Source organism: Rana temporaria, chromosome 4, assembly GCF_905171775.1.
Source record: "Rana temporaria chromosome 4, aRanTem1.1, whole genome shotgun sequence".
NCBI classification, from domain to species: domain Eukaryota; kingdom Metazoa; phylum Chordata; class Amphibia; order Anura; family Ranidae; genus Rana; species Rana temporaria.
In genome coordinates this window covers 205620509-205639748 of record NC_053492.1, presented here as the reverse complement: position 1 = coordinate 205639748, position 19240 = coordinate 205620509, and the positions used below count along the sequence as shown (strand labels likewise).

The 19240-nt window shown below is 41.2% G+C and overlaps 1 protein-coding gene across 2 annotated transcripts in view; it reads left to right on the top strand.

Moving 5' to 3' along the window:
- ECE2 (endothelin converting enzyme 2) overlaps positions 1-19240 on the top strand; it is a 103694-nt gene that overhangs the window by 70716 nt on the left and 13738 nt on the right. For both annotated transcript variants that reach the window (XM_040349774.1, XM_040349773.1), the window contains exons 7-12: positions 1519-1584; positions 9336-9524; positions 10223-10365; positions 18290-18404; positions 18552-18662; positions 18752-18850. In XM_040349774.1, the coding sequence (XP_040205708.1) occupies positions 1519-1584; positions 9336-9524; positions 10223-10365; positions 18290-18404; positions 18552-18662; positions 18752-18850 (723 nt within the window). The remainder of the gene's footprint in view (positions 1-1518; positions 1585-9335; positions 9525-10222; positions 10366-18289; positions 18405-18551; positions 18663-18751; positions 18851-19240) is intronic.

Here is a 19240-nt window from a genome sequence, read left to right as displayed (position 1 = left end):
AAAATCCATTTCTCTGAGTTCATGTATGGACACAGCACCCACCCCTCCTTTCTGTTTGTACTGCTTGTTACGAACTGGAGCTGCTGAGGCAGAGTGTGGGTTATACCTGGGGGACCACGCCCCCTGGGAGGAGCTGTGCTGAGGAAAGTGTTTTAACACTTAGAAGTGCTGTTTTCTGCCTAATCTCTCCTAGAAGGAAGGTGCATAATACCCTAAGGTCAAAGGCTGCTGTGTCCGTCCATGAACTCAGAGAAATTGATTTTACGGTGAGTACAAAAATCCTATTTTTACAAACAACAAAAGAACACCGCTCTAGGCAGACATCTCATAATGCATCCCACCTGCTGATGGAAACAGGTGCTGGCTCTGCATGTAGGAATGAATCAAAGAAAAGGCTGGAAGGCCGCACTCTGTTGACACCTTTATTGAAGACTGTTTAAAACATCTTCTGGTACAAAGATATCAGAGGCACAGGATCAATGAAAAGCTGACATGTTTCACACCACTAGGGGGTGCTTAGTCATAGCTTGTAATTGATCCTGTGTCTCTGATGTCTTTGAACCCAGAGAATTTTTTTTTTTCCATTTCAAATATTTTATTGAATTTTATAATTATCAACAAAATTCCATTAACAGAGCATGTACAATAATATAATATAAATAGATGTTCCATTAATGGAACATGTACAATAGTAGAAAAAGGCATAATCATTCAGAAAAGTACCTCTTATAAATGTAAATGAAAATACATAACCTAGCGGATTGTTGGATAAGATTATGTAACATGAAGTGTCATAATCATAGCTTCATGGCAGCTATTTGACGACAAGTAATTGAGAAATTAAGTTGATTGAAAAAATAATATAATATAATTATGTCATCTATGAAGAGAATAGAATTGAATGAACCTATAAAGAAATATAAAGTTAATGTGTTGTAGATAGCTGGGGGAATAAATTAGGCGAAACCAGGGCCAAGTTCCTTCTCTTGGATTGGTTTAATCTGGTGTGAAGTTCAAAAATCCCAACTATGCAAACCATTTTCTATTACAGTTGGTATGTCAGATAATTAACAAACCCTAGAAATGTTTAAACCGTCTTCAATAAAGGTGTCAATAGAGTGCGGCTGTCCAGTTTTTTCTTTGAATCATAAGTTGATTTTTACCTCTGTCTCATTGGAAAGATTTCTCTGCATTTCCTGTTCCAGGGATGCAACAGGAAGTGAGAGGTAATCTGTAGAGGGGAATTCTCCTCTTAAGCCCTGTACACACAAGTGGAATTTCCGCCAGCAAAAGTCTGATGTGAGCTTTTCATCGAATTTCTGAGCAGTGCGGTTGAGGTGCTAATTCAGGCCCATTGACTTCTATAGGAACGCATCTGAATCGCACAGGTCATTCAGTTGTGAACAGTATAAAACCCTGACCTAATCCTGAGGTAAACCTGACCTGATCCTGAGGTAAAGCCCTTTACAGTTACATTGCCCAGAATGTCTTTTTACTTCACATTGCTTTCTACCACAGGTGGACCAGTCTGGACTCTTCCTTCCATCAAGAGATTATTATTTGAATAAGACAACTAATGGAAAGGTTAGTCAGTATAATTTTTCCTAGCTGGGGTCCAAAGACTTTTAAATGTTACACAGCTGTTGACGCTGCTAGGTTTTACGTCACTTAGCGTAAAGGCATGTGTTTATTTTAAAGGATATTTGTTTTCAAGTCCACTTTTAAGACCATATTTACTGTTTTAATAACTTTTATTCTAATATATGCAGTCAGGATTTAATCCAATTTAGTTGATTCATATTTCATGAATGGGCGATATGGTGCGTGATGTATTTTGTATTTCAAATTTCAAAATCCCTCTTTCCTCCTCCTTTGTCCCTCATTTTGGTCTGCTCTATATAGTTGTATATACAATGCACTGCTTATCTAGTGCTAAACCTTTAATCCATTTTCTAAATTGCTGCCTTTGCAAATTCCAAAAGCCAGTATAAAAGAATAGTAGTGGTAAAAAAAAAGCACTTGTGGGTTTAACCAATCGTTTTATTGGACAATTCTCCTTTCAGGGGGTGTAGCAGGGGGTTGTGTCCTATTCCTACACACTTTTGCTAATAGATGTCTTAAAATGAATGTTCATTGAGCTTAGTAAATAAGGTGAAGCACCGTTCACTTCAATCATATCCAGGCTCAAATCAAGTGTTTTAGGCTAGGTTCACACATATGCGAATCGCATCCAATTCGCATGACATGTGAAAGAACACTGCTTTCAATTGTGCCTGTTGATATATGTCCATTGCAACCGGAGTGCGGATTCTGTGCAAATTGAAAAAGAATCCTGTCAGTTTTCGGAGCAGTGCGGTTGAGGTGCTAATTCAGGCCCTTTGACTACAAGAACGCACAGGTCATTCAGTTGTGAACAGTATAACACCCTGACCTGACCCTGAGGTAAACCTGACCTGATCCTGAGGTAAACCTGACCTGATCCTGAGGTAAACCTAACCTGATCCTGATGTAATCCTGACCTGTTCCTGAGGTAAACCTGACCTGATCCTGAGGTAAACCTGACCTGATCCTGATGTAATCCTGACCTGATCCTGAGGTAAACCTGACCTGATCCTGAGGTAAACCTGACCTGATCCTGAGGTAAATCTGACCTGTTCCTAAGGTAAACCTGACCTGATCCTAAGGTAAACCTGACCTGATCCTGAGGTAAACCTGACCTGATTGTGATGTAATCCTGACCTGATTCTGATGTAATCCTGACCTGATTCTGATGTAATTCTGACCTGATCCTGAGGTAAACCTTTGTTAAAGCCCAGCTCTGGGAAGCATTAAAATGACCCCTTGCAGTGGGGCTGTGCCTGCACTGCAAGGGTTCATTGCTCGTTTAGGTCACAGAAAACAAAATGTACTTACCTGATTCCCCACTTCTTTGTGCTGTTAAACCAGGCTATACAGCAGCATCTTTTCCTCCCAGGCTCCAGCAGTCTAAGGTCCTGACATCATCAAAATCAGTGCATACATTGATACATAGCCCTGCACTGAACATGATGAAGCCAAGGGACTATTCACAGCTGGAGTGCTGGGGAGCGCCCTCTGCCAGGGAGCAGATGATCAGGTAAGTTAAAGTTCGTCTACGCTCCCCTAGACAAAACAAAGAGTTAACCGTTGCAGTGTGGGCGCAGCACCACAGCAAGGGATAATTCCAAAGTTGAGTTTTAAAGTGGAACTCCAGGAATTCAGACAATTTCTAAAATGAGCTGGCTTTCTTTGGGTTAAGTCTATTGAGACACATACCACCTCATGGACTTTTCTCTTATTTACACCTGACAGTTTTACTGAGTGCCAGTATTAAAACTACTCTTGGCGCTCTGACGAGAGATGCTACTTTCTGATACAGCAGACGCTCTGCCTGCCCCTCCCTTCTGCCATCTGTTCAGAGAAGGCTTTGCATTTTTTGAATAGGTTCACATAAGACAAAGTGCTCTATGATTGAGGAAGAGGGCAGGAGTTGTAAGTAGAGCGGCTGCACACTGAAGCCCTGTACACACGGCCAGGAATCCCGTCAGGAAAAAAAACGTTGGTTTTCCTGATGGGATTCCTGGCAAGCTTGCCTTGCAAAGCCGCGTATACAGACGGCCACTCAAAAGAACCGCCGTTCTTTTGAATGGCAAGAACGCGGTGACGTCATCAACTACGACGAGCCGGTGTCTCGTCACATTCAATGCCGTCGCCACCATCTTGCTACACCCCACACTAACCTTGTATGCTACCACGCATGCGTCAAAGTGTTGTCGAGCATGTGAATTTTTTCACTGCATACAGACGACCGGTTTTCTCGGCAGGAAACACTCTGCCGGGAAACCCGACGAGAAAATAGAGAGCGGGGTTCTCTATTTTCCCGTCGGGATTCCCGTCTATTTTCCTGCAAACTGCTAGGGAGCATACACACGGCCGAAATTTCTGGCCAAAAGCTCTCTTGGCTGTTTTCCTGCCGGGAAAACCAGTCCTGTGTACGAGGCTTGAGACTTGAAGGTCCAGCTGCAGGAACTGAGACCTGAAGGTCCAGCATTATAGTGCCAGAGGTATAGCAATAGCTGTACTGCCAGTGCTTAGTAAAAATGTAAATTGTAAATCAAAGAGATAAACCCATGATGTGGCATGCACCTCATTGGACTTAAAGGGGAGTTCCAGGCTTTTTTACTGTTTATTAAAAGTCAGCAGCTACAAAAAGTGTAGCTGCTGGCTTTTAACCCCCCTGGCGGTATCCCCGAGCGTGACTCGGGGTTGGTTTTTCATGTTACGATCGGTAACCCCGAGTCACGCTCGGGGTAGACATGTAGAGCCTGCAGCGTGCGCTGGCTTACCTTCTCCTGGATCCAGCGATGTCACCACGCTGTGTGAGCGAGCGGGACCTCGCTCGATTCACACAGCGTCCTCCTGTGCCGCCGATCTCCGTTCCCTGCGACGTTACGACGCACGGGAGCGGAGATCGGCGCCAAATTCAAAAAAGTAAACAAACACTATACATACAGTATACTGTAATCTTATAGATTACAGTACTGTATGTAAAAAAAACACACCCCCCTTGTCCCCAGTGTCATGCATGTCATTTTATATAATAAAAACCTTTTTTTCTGCCTGAAAACTGTAGATTGTCCATAGCAACCAAAAGTGTCCCTTTATGTCAAAAATGGTTTTAGATCAGCTAGAAAACAGCGATAATAAATTATAATCACTTGCAGAATTGTGCGATAGCGATTTGTGGGGAAATTCATCATAAAAAAAAAAAAAAATGACAGCAACAATTCTGCAACTGAGCAAATTTCAGTGATTTTGAGTTGATTACATTATTGAATAATTTTTATTTTAATTATATTATTACTTGCTATAATTATTTATAATTATTTATTATATTATAATTTAAAATGTTGTTTTTAAAAAAATGTCATACCCGGGATGCCTATTAGATTCTTGTTTGGTCAGATTTAAGTGAGTTATTCCTAAAAATCACAGGCCTACAGTATAAAACACCAAATTTCCTTGCAAATAATTGTACCGCTTGCAGCATGTTTTTTCAGACAGGATCATACCGCCAGGGAGGTTAATAAACAGACACTCACCTGCTCCGCTCCTCCCCCCCTCTCCGGCCGGAGCTCCGCTCCTCCCCCCCCTCTCCGCCCGGCGTCTTAATTCTAAGTGTGGGTATCCGGCCGTGACAGCTTTCGGCTTCCCGGCCGGGCACTCACTGTGGATGCGCGAGCGACGCTGCGCACTGTGATTGGTCAGACGATCGCCTGGAACCTGTCACCTGTCCCAGGCGATCGCCTACAGGGAGGGGTCGCTGTAGGCGATATGACGTATCGCCTAGGCGGTCCCTGGGCGGAAGAAGGAAGTGGGACAGGAAGTCCCACTCCTCCTAAAGCCCCCACCCCCCCCCAAAAAAAAATACGTAAGGGGGAAGGGAGTAGATTAAGCGGAAGTTCTACTTTTGGGTGGAACTCCGCTTTAACCTATAGTAATCTGGCATAATTTAGGAAGTGGCTGAATTCCTAGAGTTCAGCTTTAAAGTCACATCAAACGTTAAGATAACACTTCAGTAATAATGTAAAGCATAGGCTCGCTAAATATATACTAACACTGTTGGCAAGGGTTAAATGTGCTGACTGTGCCAGACTGACCTTGTTGGGTATAATTTAACTAGTCCCCAGTTGCCTTTTATATTTTTTTTTTCCTGGAAACCAGATTTGGATTACTTTTACAACATGCTTGTATGAATTTAGTGAAAAGATGATTTGGTTTTATTAAATGATTACTTGAATGTAAATCTTTAAGCTCCATGTGCCTCTTTGAAACCAAATTAAAAAACAAGAGTACAGCCCATACCCTATTAAACCTAAAATGTACAGACTTCCATTGCCTATATATGTATTAGAATAAATTATTCGTTTGGGAAAGATGGTTGTAAAAAGAATCAGTATCTATAATCAACTTGCTTCCTGCTCGTGATTACCCAACTGGAGCCAAGATGCACTGCCCCTTTGCCCTTACAGACAAATGGGATATTTAAGTTGATGACCTTTTCTTCATAATAGTTTCATCATGTGGATTTACTCCAAAATTACTTGCAAATATACTGAATGCAATTGCATTAAAAACACAAATATGACATGCCTTGGTAAGAAGCATGATTGCTTCAAAATGTATTCACATTTCATATTGCTGTAACAGGTCTATTCACAGTCATTGCTTTTCATTTTACAGCGGTGGCCAAAAGTTTTGAGACACACATATTAATTGTTACAAAGTCTGCTGCTTTCCGTGTTTTTAGATGTTTTTGTCAGATGTTAATGTGGTGTACCAAAAGTATAATTACAAATACAAACATTTCATAAGTGTCAAAGGCTTTTATTGACAATTACATGAAGTTTATGCAGAGTCTATATTTGCAGTACATGGTACAACAGACACATATCAGGAGTATGAAGTGTTGGGGTAACATATTCTTTCATTTACTACAGAAGGAAAGTTAGGCCCCTTTCACACAGGGCGGATCAGCGGGGATCGCTCCGTTGATCCCCGCTGAGCCGGCGGATGACAGGGCCCTGTCTTTTCTCCGCTCTCCCCTATGGGGGGATCGAATGAACACGGACCGTCTGTCCGTGTTCACCCGATCCGATCCGCCAGAAGGATGGGAAAGTAGGTTTTTCCTCCGTCACACTTTGGCGGGTCGGAGCGGGTCGGATGTCAGCGGGCATGTCACCGCTGACATCCACGGCTCCATAGAGGAGCACGGAGCGCCCGTTCAGGTCCGCCTAAAAAACTGGCAGGCGGACCTGAACGGGCCGCCCGTGTGAAAGAGCCCTTAATGTGATGGTTCACTTTCCATGCATAGTAACCCATTTTTCTGCGTTGTATTGCATAAAAATGCAGGTGTGTTTTCTCAGTGTCCTTACATTTGGCCCACAATGATCAATGCAGATCACTGCATCCCAACGCACCTGGTCAAAACGAGTGAATAGGGTAAATTCAGCCTCAGTTTATCCACTAAGCCAAGTGCACATTCACTTTGCAAAGTGAATATTATCTCCTTTTTTCTAGTAAAGCAACTCCATTGTGTGAACGTACTTTTTTGCTGTCTAATGATGCAACGTAGCATACTTTAAAGTGGATGTAAACCCAATTCATGAAATTTTAGCTTGGCACATATATCTGCAGTATTTTGTCAGCTCTCTCCTGAACAGTTCCTCTGTTATCAGCCAGATAACTCATGACAAATTCTCGGACACATCAGATAAAAGCAGCCTGACATTTCTGTCTGGGGAGGTTGCTATAAATAGATTAGCAGGGAGCTGGCCCTGTTACAAAGCACCTCTAAAGCCCCATACACACGATCGGACCTTTGTCTGACCAAAATCACATCGGAATTCCATCGGAGTAAAGCCTCGTACACACGCTCGGTTTACTTGGCAAGAATCAGCAAGAAAACTGCTGGCAGAGCTTTCTTGCCGAGTATACCCAGCGTGTGTACGAGGCTTTCAGGTTTTAGGCAGAAAACTGCCTAAAATCTAGACGAGAAAAACAGAGAACCTGCTCTCTATTTTCTCGTCGTGATTCTCGGCAGTTTTTCCTGCCGAGGAACCCGAGAGTGTGTATACTTACCTGTCACCGTGGAAACCTGCGCATGCTCGAAATGACTTTGGCGCATGCACGGTAGCTTCCTAGGCATAGGTAGGGTGCAGCAAGATGGCAGCGACGGCATCGAATGTGACGAGCGCATGCTCGTCATTCGCGATGGCGTAACTGCATTCTTGCCATTCAAAAGAACCGCGGTTCTTTTGAATGGAGTGTCTGTACACTCGGGTGGCAAGAGATTCTTGCCAAGAATCTTGTCAGGAAAAACTATGTTTTTTTCCTGACGAGATTTTGGCCCGTGTGTACAGGGCTTAAGAGAGAACAAGTTCTCTATCTAAACTCCAATGGAATTCATCGGAATTTCCGATGGAATTACTCCGATGGGGCATACACACGGTCAGAATTTTTGATGGAAAAAGTCCATTGGAAATTCTGATCGTGTGTACGGGGCTTGAGAGTCTCAGCTTATGTGCAGAGGTGGTGTGTGCCTTTTCTCCAATCAGCAATTTTAGCTATCTGGGCATACGCCCAGACATCACACTCTGTGTTAAACAGGAAGAGAATATTTTTAACACGATCTGAACTTTCTAAACAGTATATAAATAGCAGATATGGATGTAAAACTTATGTAGGGAGATTTTTTTCATCCCTGTGTATCATCTGAGGCTGTTCACTTCACTGGGTGTATGGAGGGTTTACATCCACTTTAAGTTTAAAAAAGAAATTGGTAGACCAGCCTATATGTTAAAAAAAACATTACAGTCATAGAAATATTTCTTAATTTCCTTAATTTAAGGAGGCATAAAATAGTACATTTAACATTATTTTTTACATGCTCAACATTGTTTTTTGTATCTTTTACTATGTTGTAGACAGGGGTATACACGTATCAAAATTTGGCTGGTTCAGCCAGAACCAAGTGAATTTCAGTCCATGTGTACCCCTCTCTGTTCAACAGAAGCCAATTGTTACACCAGCATCTGATGAATGGTCCTGCTGGGAAACCAGCATTCGATCAGCCGCTGCAGCCAACATCGGCAGCACTGATCAGTGTATTCTGACAGCGAGGGAGTCCTCGCTGTCAGAATACAATAGCGCAGCAAGGAAGATCCCTACATCCAGATTGCTTGTGTGCATACAGAAATCTGTAGGTTCTTTTTTGTTCAAACAAGCTTTACTTACTTAGGGGTAACAACGTTTTTAGTTGATTTCATATGGGCAATTTGATCTGTTGTCACCTGCAGAATTGCCTGGTAAAAACTTCTACTTGCCTCTATGGGATCACTTCCTTGATGACGTGGAATGCTGCCCTATGTACCTTGCTAGCAAGGGAGCAGTGAGGGCAGGACATTTTACTTTTAATGCTAGCGAGGTAGCAACTCCATAGAAACAGTTAGATAGTAAGTTAGAGATTTCATCACTGGCAAGTTGTCTCCAGTAAAAGGATCGCTCTTGTGACATCAGCTTTAAAGCTTTCTTTTAGGATCAACATTTCCCTGCCTGTACGAATTTATGGGTCAGTTAGCTAGGTAGCTAAGCATTATAATGCATTGTTGTTGGACATTTTTGCAGTTAATAACAAATCTTTTCAGATGGCAGTGACTGATTTATAATTATCATAAACTTCTATTAAACATTGAGTGTAATAACATTTTTTGGACTGTATCTTTACTAAAGTTCCCCTTTAATCTCTTTGTTCACAGGTGTTAGCTGCATACCAGCAATATATGGTGGACATGGGCTTACTGCTTGGGGGTGCCATAGGTTCTGTTGAAGTCCAGATGGCGCAGATTGTGGAACTTGAGACCCAGCTGGCTAATCTCACAGTTCCTCAAGATGAGCGTCGGGATGAGGAAAAAATCTACAACCGCATGAATGTGGCCGAGCTACAGGTGACCACAGACTTATGCTGTAAATACTGTGGGCTGTGGGGTTGATTTACTAAAGGAAAAAAAGCTCTGTTGCCCTCTTAACGGGCAGTTGCTACAGAGCTTAGTAAATGAGGTAAAGCTTCACTTTGCAAAGAATACCCAATCACGTGCAAGGAAAATAAAAAAAAACAGCATTTTTGCTTGCACATGATCAGAGCAGAGCTTCTACTTATTTACTAAACTCTGGAGCAACTGCTTTTGCAGAGTGCAACTGCACTTTGCAAAGAGCGCAGTCGATTTACCTTTAGTAAATCAACCCCAGTATCTCAGAGCAACATTGTCAAAGAGAAGTGATAAATATTTTTTTATTAAAACCACAAAAATGAAAATGCTGAATTCTAGGTGGTCAAAAGTTGATTGTCTTTTGGCCTCATTCACATGGGTGCTGAAGCCCCTGCACAGCGAATGGGCTGCCAGGTGCTGTATGCAGGCATCCCATGCAAGTGAATGGCAATGCAGCGTCTGCACCACACAGTTGTTTGTACCAGTGTGACAAGCATGCATGTCACATGGTCTGCCTGCATGCAGCACCTGACGACTCACGGAGTACAGGCCTCGGCTCCTGTGTAAATGAGGTCTTACTTGTAGATAGATACTAGTAGAAATTCTACACATTACTTTTAATGTACACTTTCATGTATTGCTTTTGTTTTTTGCAGAATCTTGCACCTGTATTTGATTGGTTGGATTATTTAAATTTTGCACTGTCACCCTTGGAGATCAATGACACAGAGCCTGTGGTAGTATATGGCAAGGAATATCTACAACAAGTGTCAGACCTTGTCAACAGCACAGACCCAGTGTAAGACATATATATTTTTTCTTTATTCTAATAAATTATCTTCCAAAGTTCATATCATACCTGTATAATATTACCTTAGTATTTCTCTATTCTGCTGATAACTCTATGTTCTTTTGCGTAATATCAACACTAGCAGCTGAGCATTGAAAGAGTTGGGTGTGACAGGCTTACCTATTAATCGCCCCCAGCTCAGTACTTCTCCTTTAGTTCCTAATTTGAGGAGTATCAGCCATCACGGGAAAAGGGGGGGGGGGTGTGTTACTTTCCATTACACCCCAGTTTCCACCCTTCGCTGCACTTATCAGCGTGTGCGTGGGAGTATGCATGTGAGCCCTTGTTATCTGTTTTTCAGTATGTGACAATGTTGCCATTCTGGGTTTTAATGTGTGTGGTGAAGGTATGCTGAATTTTTATATATTTTGTGATTAACAATTTTTCATTAAACTTTATTTTTTTTTAAGAGATACTGCAGTTTTTTTTCCTTTTTGGAGCCCCTTTCATGGGCGCTCTTTTGTGCTTTCATCGCCCTTTGCCCTTCCATTACCTGTTAGTGGACAATAGTATAATTCTCCAGTAATCAATCTAGTTAGCCAGAACAAAGATCAGTAGCATGTCATCTGGAATAAGCCCAGCCCCTTTAGGGTTACAGAAACACAGAAAGAAGTCCAGAAGTGGGCTAATGATCCCTAGTGTGCAAGAGTAGAAAAAATACAATGGTTTTCTCATTAAAAAAAATAATGATGATAAATACACCAAGAATATAGGTGCAATTTGTAGGCATACAGAAGTGGTAATGAAAAGATAAATTGGGGGACATTTATCAATTATTTCACTCAGCAAGCCAATGTTAAAAAGGAGCAGTGAGACAGATTTTTGGGTACAGATTTATTTCAAGGTAACAGCTTGATTCATAATTTCCTCCCTCAGCTGCTCTAAAGTGGCACTGCCACCAAATGAAACTTGACCCTGACCACTTTCTAAGTGTGCTTCTGTAAAAAGTGAAAATCTGTCCCATTTACATTGAGAAATCACATACCTTTCAAAATTATTATTATTATATAGCCAAAAGTTTGTGCAGAACTTTACAATATAAAGGGAGACACTACAGTTACAATACAATAAAATATGAGAGGGTTAAGATGCCCCTACTCATAAGAGCGTACAATCTAATAGGGTGGGGCAAGTGGTACGAAAGGTAAAAACTGTGAGGATGAGCTGATGGAAGAATAAAAGTTCAGTTGTTAATACTAACCATCACACTAAACCTTCCTGTGAGCCTGACATTAGTCTTTACAAAAACATGTAACCCTCACACTCATTATCACATTCACCTTACCTGTAACCCTAATATTAATCCTTCCTTCTGTAAATTTAACTCACTGTTTGCATATTTATCTCTCTGCACTATGATCATCTGTGCTGAACATACCAGAGGTCTCTTTGCCAGAATACACTGATTTAGTGTGGTATAATGAGTTCAATGGCATGGCCCAATATAGACTACTATAAAATGTAGTGTAATGATGTGTTAAGATTTAAATAGTTACATAGTTAGTCAGGTTGAAAAAAAGACACAAGTCCATCCAGTTCAACCACAAAAAAAATAAACAAACAAACAAAATAAAAAACACAGTACAATCCCATACACCCAACTCCATACCCACAGTTGATCCAGAGGAAGGCAAAAAACCCCAGCAGAGCATGATCCAATTTGCTACAGCAGGGGAAAAAATTCCTTCCTGATCTCCCGAGAGGCAATCAGATTCACCCTGGATCAACTTTACCTACAAATCTTAGTACTCAGTTATATTCTGTACATTTAGGAAAGAATCCAGGCCTTTCTTAAAGCAATCTACTGAGCTGGCCAGAACCACATCTGGAGGGGAGTCTGTCCCACATTTTCACAGCTCTTACTGTGAAGAAACCTTTCCGTATTTGGAGATGAAATCTCTTTTCCTCTAGACGTAAAGAGTGCCCCCTTGTCCTCAGTGTTGACCGTAAAGTGATTAACTCAACACCAAGTTCACTATATGGGCCCTTATATATTTGTACATTATGATCTTATCCCCCCTTAATCTCCTCTTCTCAAGAGTGAATCAATTTAGTTATTCTAGTCTTTCCTCATAGCTAAGCTCCTCCATGCCTCTTATCAGTTTGGTTGCCCTTCTCTGCACTTTCTCCAGTTCCCCAATATCTTTTTTGAGTACTGGCGCCCAAAACTGAACTGCATATTCTAGATGAGGTCTTACTAATGATTTGTACCGGGGCAAAATTATATCTCTCTCTCTGGAGTTCATACCTCTCTTAATACAAGAAAGGACTTTGCTCGCTTTGGAAACCGCAGCCTGACATTGCATGCCATTTTTGAGCTTATGATCAACTAAAACCCCCAGATACTTCTCCACTAGTTGTACTCCCCCTAGTATGTATGACGCATGCATATTCTGGCCCCCAAGTGCATAACTTTACATTTATCAACATTAAACCTCATCTGCCACATAGTTGCCCAATTAGACAGAGCATTGAGGTCGGCTTGTAAATTGGAGACATCCTGCAAGGACGTTATTCCACTGCATAGCTTGGTGTCATCTGCAAAGACAGAAATTTTACTTTTGATGTCAGACCCAATATCATTTATAAATATATTAAAAAGTAAGGGTCCCAACACTGAACCTTGGGGTACACCACTGATAACCTTAGACCATTCAGAGTAAGAATCATTAACCACGACTCTCTGAATTCTGTCTTTCAGACAGTTTTCTATCCATTTACAAACTGATATATCCAATCATGTAGACCTTACCTTACACATTAATAATGAAACTAACTAATTAAACATTTTTGGAAATATTTGAAACCAATAGTGCATTTTTTAAAGAGTCCAAGCTTCCAAGATCAAAGCTGTACCCTCCTATCAGAAAGAGAACAACCAGGTACCCATAAGATATGTATGGGTGGCACAATCTGAAAAAAAACTAAGCAACCTCTCCCCCAGCAGTGGAGCTCTTTGCTGATTTCTTGGTTAAGTACTCTCTTGAGGGATCCTTGTTGGCATCCTGCCTAGTACAGGTAGTGTTAATATCCATACTAGGTTGCAATCAGAGGTGGCTTTGGCATCCTATAATAACAAAAGATTTGTTCCTCCCAGAATGCAGGGACACTAAGGATAACTGGTTCCATGCCATGGATACTGGGATACTTCGAACATGCTCTCAAGCTACAGCTTTGTTCAGAGTTTTAGGACATTGTCACTCTATCTAGCAAAATCAGCCGGACAGAGATATCATCAAGAATTATCGCTGGATGGGTCATTACAGCTAGTTAGGAGGCTTATAGAGCTAAGGGTTTGGTTCCTACGGGAGCAGTGACAACACACTATTTTTTTTCAAGATCCCATTCTTGTTTTTTTTTTGGGCTAGTTGGTTCCCCAATGTATGCTGCCATGGAATCGGTCAGGAAAACTGAAAATTCCTATCAAATACTTACGGTAGTTTTTCTTTCCTGATGGACTCCAATGCAGCAGGAGTTTCCTCCCATACATTTAGGTATATAGCAGGTTAATGCACTATGCCAATGAAACAGCCACTCCATACTTACTTGAATTCTATGCACATACAGTACATCCGGAAAGTATTCACAGCGGTTCACTTTTTCCACATTTTGTTATGATACAGCCTTATTCCAAAATGGATTCAATTCATTTTTTTCCCCTAAAAATCTACAAACAATACCCCATAATGACAACGTGAAAGAAGTTTGTTTGAAATGTTTTCAAATTTATTAAAAATAAAAAACAAAACAACAAATCACATGTACATACAGTAAGTATTCACAGACTTTGCTCAATACTCTGTTGAAGCTCCTTTGGCACCAATTACAGCATGAAGTCTTTTTGAGTATGATGCTACAAGCTTGGCACACCTATTTTTAGGCAGTTTCTCCCATTCTTCTTTGCAGGACCTTTCAAGCTCCATCAGGTTGTATGGGAAGCATCGGTGCACAGCCATTTTCAGATCTCTCCAGAGATATTCAATCAGGTTCAAGTCTGGGCTCTGGTTGGGCCACTTAAGGACATTTACAGAGTTGTCCCCTAGCCACTCCTTCATTATTTTGGCTGTGTGTTCAGGGTTGTTATCCTGTTGGAGAATGAACCTTTGCCCTAGTCTAAGGTCCAGAGCACTCTGGAGCGTTTTTTTTTTATCAAGGATGTCTCTGTACATTGGTGTATTCATCTTTCCCTCCATTCCGACTAGTCCTCCAGTTCCTGCCGCTGAAAAATATCCCCACAGCATGATGCTGCCACCACCATTCTTCACTATAGGGATGGTATTGGCCAGGTGATGAGCGATGCCTGGTTTCCTCCAGACATGACGGTTGCCATTTAGTTCAATCTTTGTTTCAGAAGACCAGAGGATTTTCTTTCTGATGGTCTGTAAGTCCTTCAGGTGCCTTTGGCTGTCATGTGCCTTTTACAGAGGAGTGGCTTCTGTTTGGCCTCTCTACCATACAAGCCTGATTGGTGGAGTGCTGCTGAGATGGTTGTTCTTCTGGAAGGTTCTCTTCTCTCCATAGAGAAAAGCTGGAGCTCTGTCAGTGTTCTTTCCACCAGACTTATATTCTGTTTACCTGTATCTGAGTTGTTGAAATAACATTTAAGGTTTGTAATTTACATAAGACAATCATATGTGAAGTGCAGACTCAATCTAGTGGTTATTTTTTTGGTATTGCTTCAGTTCTATTATTTGATTCACTGTGTGTGTAGTTAAGGAAGCTGTTAGTAAGCAGGGAATTCTGGGTAGAATCTTCACAGGAAGTGAAAACAGCCACCATGCTATGAGAAGACACTGCAGGGAGCAGGACATTTCTTGCTCAATCTATCACCATCACCCCTTAGAGAACTTAAAAGTAAGTTTTTACTATCTCATCTTGTATAGTTGTTTCTGCTATGTATGCTGTATTGTATGCAATAGTGTACTTATTGAGGTCTATTTCTGTTATTTTGTAGTTTCACCTAGCTTGTTCTAATAAACTGAGATCAAAGAAATATGGTAACTGAAGTTTATGGGATAAGAAGGTTCAGCTGTCTGCCGTAGAGACAGAACAATCAGAGTAACCATCAGGTTTTTGGTTATCCGCCTGACTAAGGCCCTTCTCTCCTGATCACTCAGCTTGGCCGGGCGGCCTGCTCTAGGAAGAGTCCTGGTGGTCCCAAACTTCTTCCATTTACGGATAATGGAGGCCACTGTGCTCACTGGGACCTTCAATGCTGCAGAAATGTTTCTGTACCCTTCCCCAGATGTGTGCCTCAATACAAGCCTGTCTCTGAGGTCTACAGAAAATTCCTTTGACTTCATGGCTTGGTTTGTGCTCTGACATGCACTGTTAACTGTTGGATGATCCATGGAAACATGATGCACCTGAGCTCAATTTTGAGTGTCATGGTAAAGGCTGTGAATATATATATATATATATATATATATATATATATATATTGTGACGCTATGCGAGATGCGATACATGATCATAGGTACATTTCACCTCGCATACGTTCTATCATGAGAGACTGAACCGGAATCCATTCCGGGTTTTACAGCCTCTGGGCCTGGCTAGGGTTCCGGTCCGGATGTTTGGGTCCACTGGAGTCCACAATCAGCTGGACTTTAAATGTCCAGGAAGAGAGCACAACAGGGCTCTGGCTTGAAACTCAGGAAGGGACCTGAGTGAGGGGAGCGCTGAGTGCTGGACTGAAAAGGTTTGCTTTACTGCATGTTTTGTGGGTGTCAGGGACTAGCCCCACACTGTATAGAGAGGAGATCCTGTTTGTTTAGTTTAGCGCCGGACGGCAAGGATTTAATTTACTGTTTTGTTTATTTTAATCTGCAAACCGTTTATAAATAAAATCTGGCATCCGCTAGACTTAAAAGAAAGTGCCTGCTTACAGACTGATTTCAGAAAAGGTGATCCCCACGAGCTAATCCCTCACAATATATATATATATATATATATATATATATATATATATATATATATATATATATAATGCTCATGTACATGTGATTTTTTTTGTTTTTTTATTTTAAATACATTTTAGCAAAGATTTCAAACAAACTTCTTTCGCTTATTATCATTATGGGGTATTGTTTATATAATTTTGAGGAAATTAATTAATTGAATCCATTTTGGAATAAGGCTGTAACATAAGTAAATGTAGGAAAAGTGAAGCGCTATTAATACTTTATGTAAGTGCTATGTTGTAATTTTAGGTAGATGTCCACTAGGTGGTATGTGGTAAGGCAATGTAGCTATTTCTATCTTCATTACTATGTTCTACGGTACGTCAGATTTATGTGTAACTGAAAGGTCTTTATTACTTGGCTTTTTTAGACTGGTTTGCCTTTAACCACTTGGGATCCGCCTGCCGTCAATTGACGGCTACAGTGCGGATCCCAATTTCCAAACTGCCGTCAATTGACGGCCGCCCCTTTGGGCGTTCCCCGCGCGCGCTCCAGAGCGCGCTGCGGGGAAAATCTGTGTTGGCCGTGTCCCTCGGACACAGCCAATTACAGATCGCCGCGAACGGCCAATCAGAGTGGCCGTTCGCGAGGCGATCTGTGCGGCCAATGAGAGAGGATCTCATATGTAAACATATGAGATCATCTCTCATTGCCGTTTTACACAGAGACAGCGGTGCTGTCTCTGGAGAGGAGACCGATCTGTGTCTCTTGTACATAGAGACACAGATCGGTCACCCCCCCAGTCACCCCCCCCTCCACCTACAGTTAGAACACTAAGCAGGGATACATTTAACCCCTTCCTCACCCCCTAGTGTTAACCCCTTCAATGCCAGTCACATTTATACTGTAATTAGTGCATATTTATAGCACTGATCGCAGTATAAATGTGAATGGCGCCAAAAATGTGTCCGATGTGTCCGCCATAACGTCGCAGTCCCATTAAAAATCGCAGATCGCCGCCATTTCTAGTAAAAAAAAATAATTAAAAAAAAATAATTCTGTCCCCTATTTTGTAAGCGCTATAACTTTTGCGCAAACCAGTCGCTTATTGCGATTTTTTTTTTTTTTTACCAAAAATATGTAGAAGAATACGTATCGGCCTAAACTGAGAAAAAAAATGTTTTTTTTTTTTTTAAATTGGGATATTTATTATAGCAAGAAGTAAAAAATATTGTATTTTTTTCAAAATTGTCTCACTTCTTTGTTTATAGCGCAAAAAATAAAAACCGCACAGGCGATCAAATACCACCAAAAGAAAGCTCTACTTGTGGGGAAAAAAGGACGTCAATTTTGTTTGGGAGCCACATCGCACGACCGCGCAATTGTTAGTTAAAGCGATGCAGTGCCGAAAGCTGAAATTTCACCTGGGCAGGAGGGGGGTATATGTGCCCAGTAAGCAAGTGGTTAAAGCTGCCAATAGACTTTCAAGGGCAGTTGGACATCTACAGTATGCACATCTGACAGCCTTTATACACCAAAATTAACCGCCAGACAGACAAACATAACCCCGGACCAGAGATAAGTGTCATGTTTTTATGTATTCATGACATGATTTGTAACCTACCCAATCAGCTGTTTCCCTAGATATTAACCATAGCTCACAGACATAGGATTATGTTCTGATCTAGCTCAAAACATAGAGATAAAAAAATATCGGGTACCCCAGCTTTTTGCACATTGCCTGTTTTTGTCCTGTTGGCTTGCTCCTGGTTTTGACTGGAATGGGATAATCACACACCGCTATACCTCTGTATATTTTACATATTCCAGTAGGGAACTGAAGGTTTTAAACTTCCTGTTTTTGGTTTGTATAAATTAGTCCATAACTCCTAAATAAGACATTATTTTTGATGCTTTCTTTCTCCTTACCCTATAACCTTCTATGTTTTCTCTCTTCTCAAAATTTTTAGGATCTTAAACAATTACTTAATTTGGAATCTGGTCCAAAAGATGTCACCCAGTCTGGATTCCCGTTTTGAGAAAGCTCAGGATAAGCTGCTTGAGTCACTGTATGGTGCCAAAAAGGTACTTTTACAAAGTAATTTTTCCCTAGTTTCCTCCGGCTGGGCTTGCCCTTTTTTATGAAAGTATAAGACGCTGAACACTAAAGTGCAAATGCAGTTTCCACTGCATTGCACTGTCATTTGTTCATTTTCTTCCTCTTGATTGCAGTCCTGTACCCCTCGCTGGCAGACCTGTTTATCCAATACAGATGATACTCTTGGATTTGCTCTGGGATCTCTGTTTGTTAAATCGACATTTGATAAGAACAGTAAAACAATTGTAAGTGCCCATGATTGGATGCAACCCCTGAAATAATTGTATATTGGTGTTCAAGGAGCAGCAATAATTTGCAATTCAATTACTTTTAGGCAGAGCAGATGATTGCTGAAATCCGAACAGCCTTTGAATTCACTTTAGCAAGTTTATCATGGATGGATGAGAAGACAAAGAAAACAGCTAAGGAGAAGGTGTTGTACTTCACTTTTAATTCTTTCAGTTATCGCTCCACAACCAGGCACTTGAGAATGTCAGTTATTTAAAGCCTAAACCCATCGATTTAACGGTTTCATTTTTTTTTTCGTTCAAACTCCCGCTGAGGTATTATGTTCTGACAGCGGGGAGACTTCACTGCCTTCAGAATACACGTGTCGATCATTGGATCGTCTTCTGTACAACCAGCCTGTCCATACATGGATCGAAATCCGGCTGATGCTGCTCCGTGGAAATATTAATATAAAAAAAAAAGAATTATATTTTGTCATGAGGTTTATTTGTGTCTGTGAGTCCGTCAGTTGTGGCACAGTAATTAGTATTCTGTGTTTACAAGGACTGCGGTATATGTGTGTATTGTATACAGA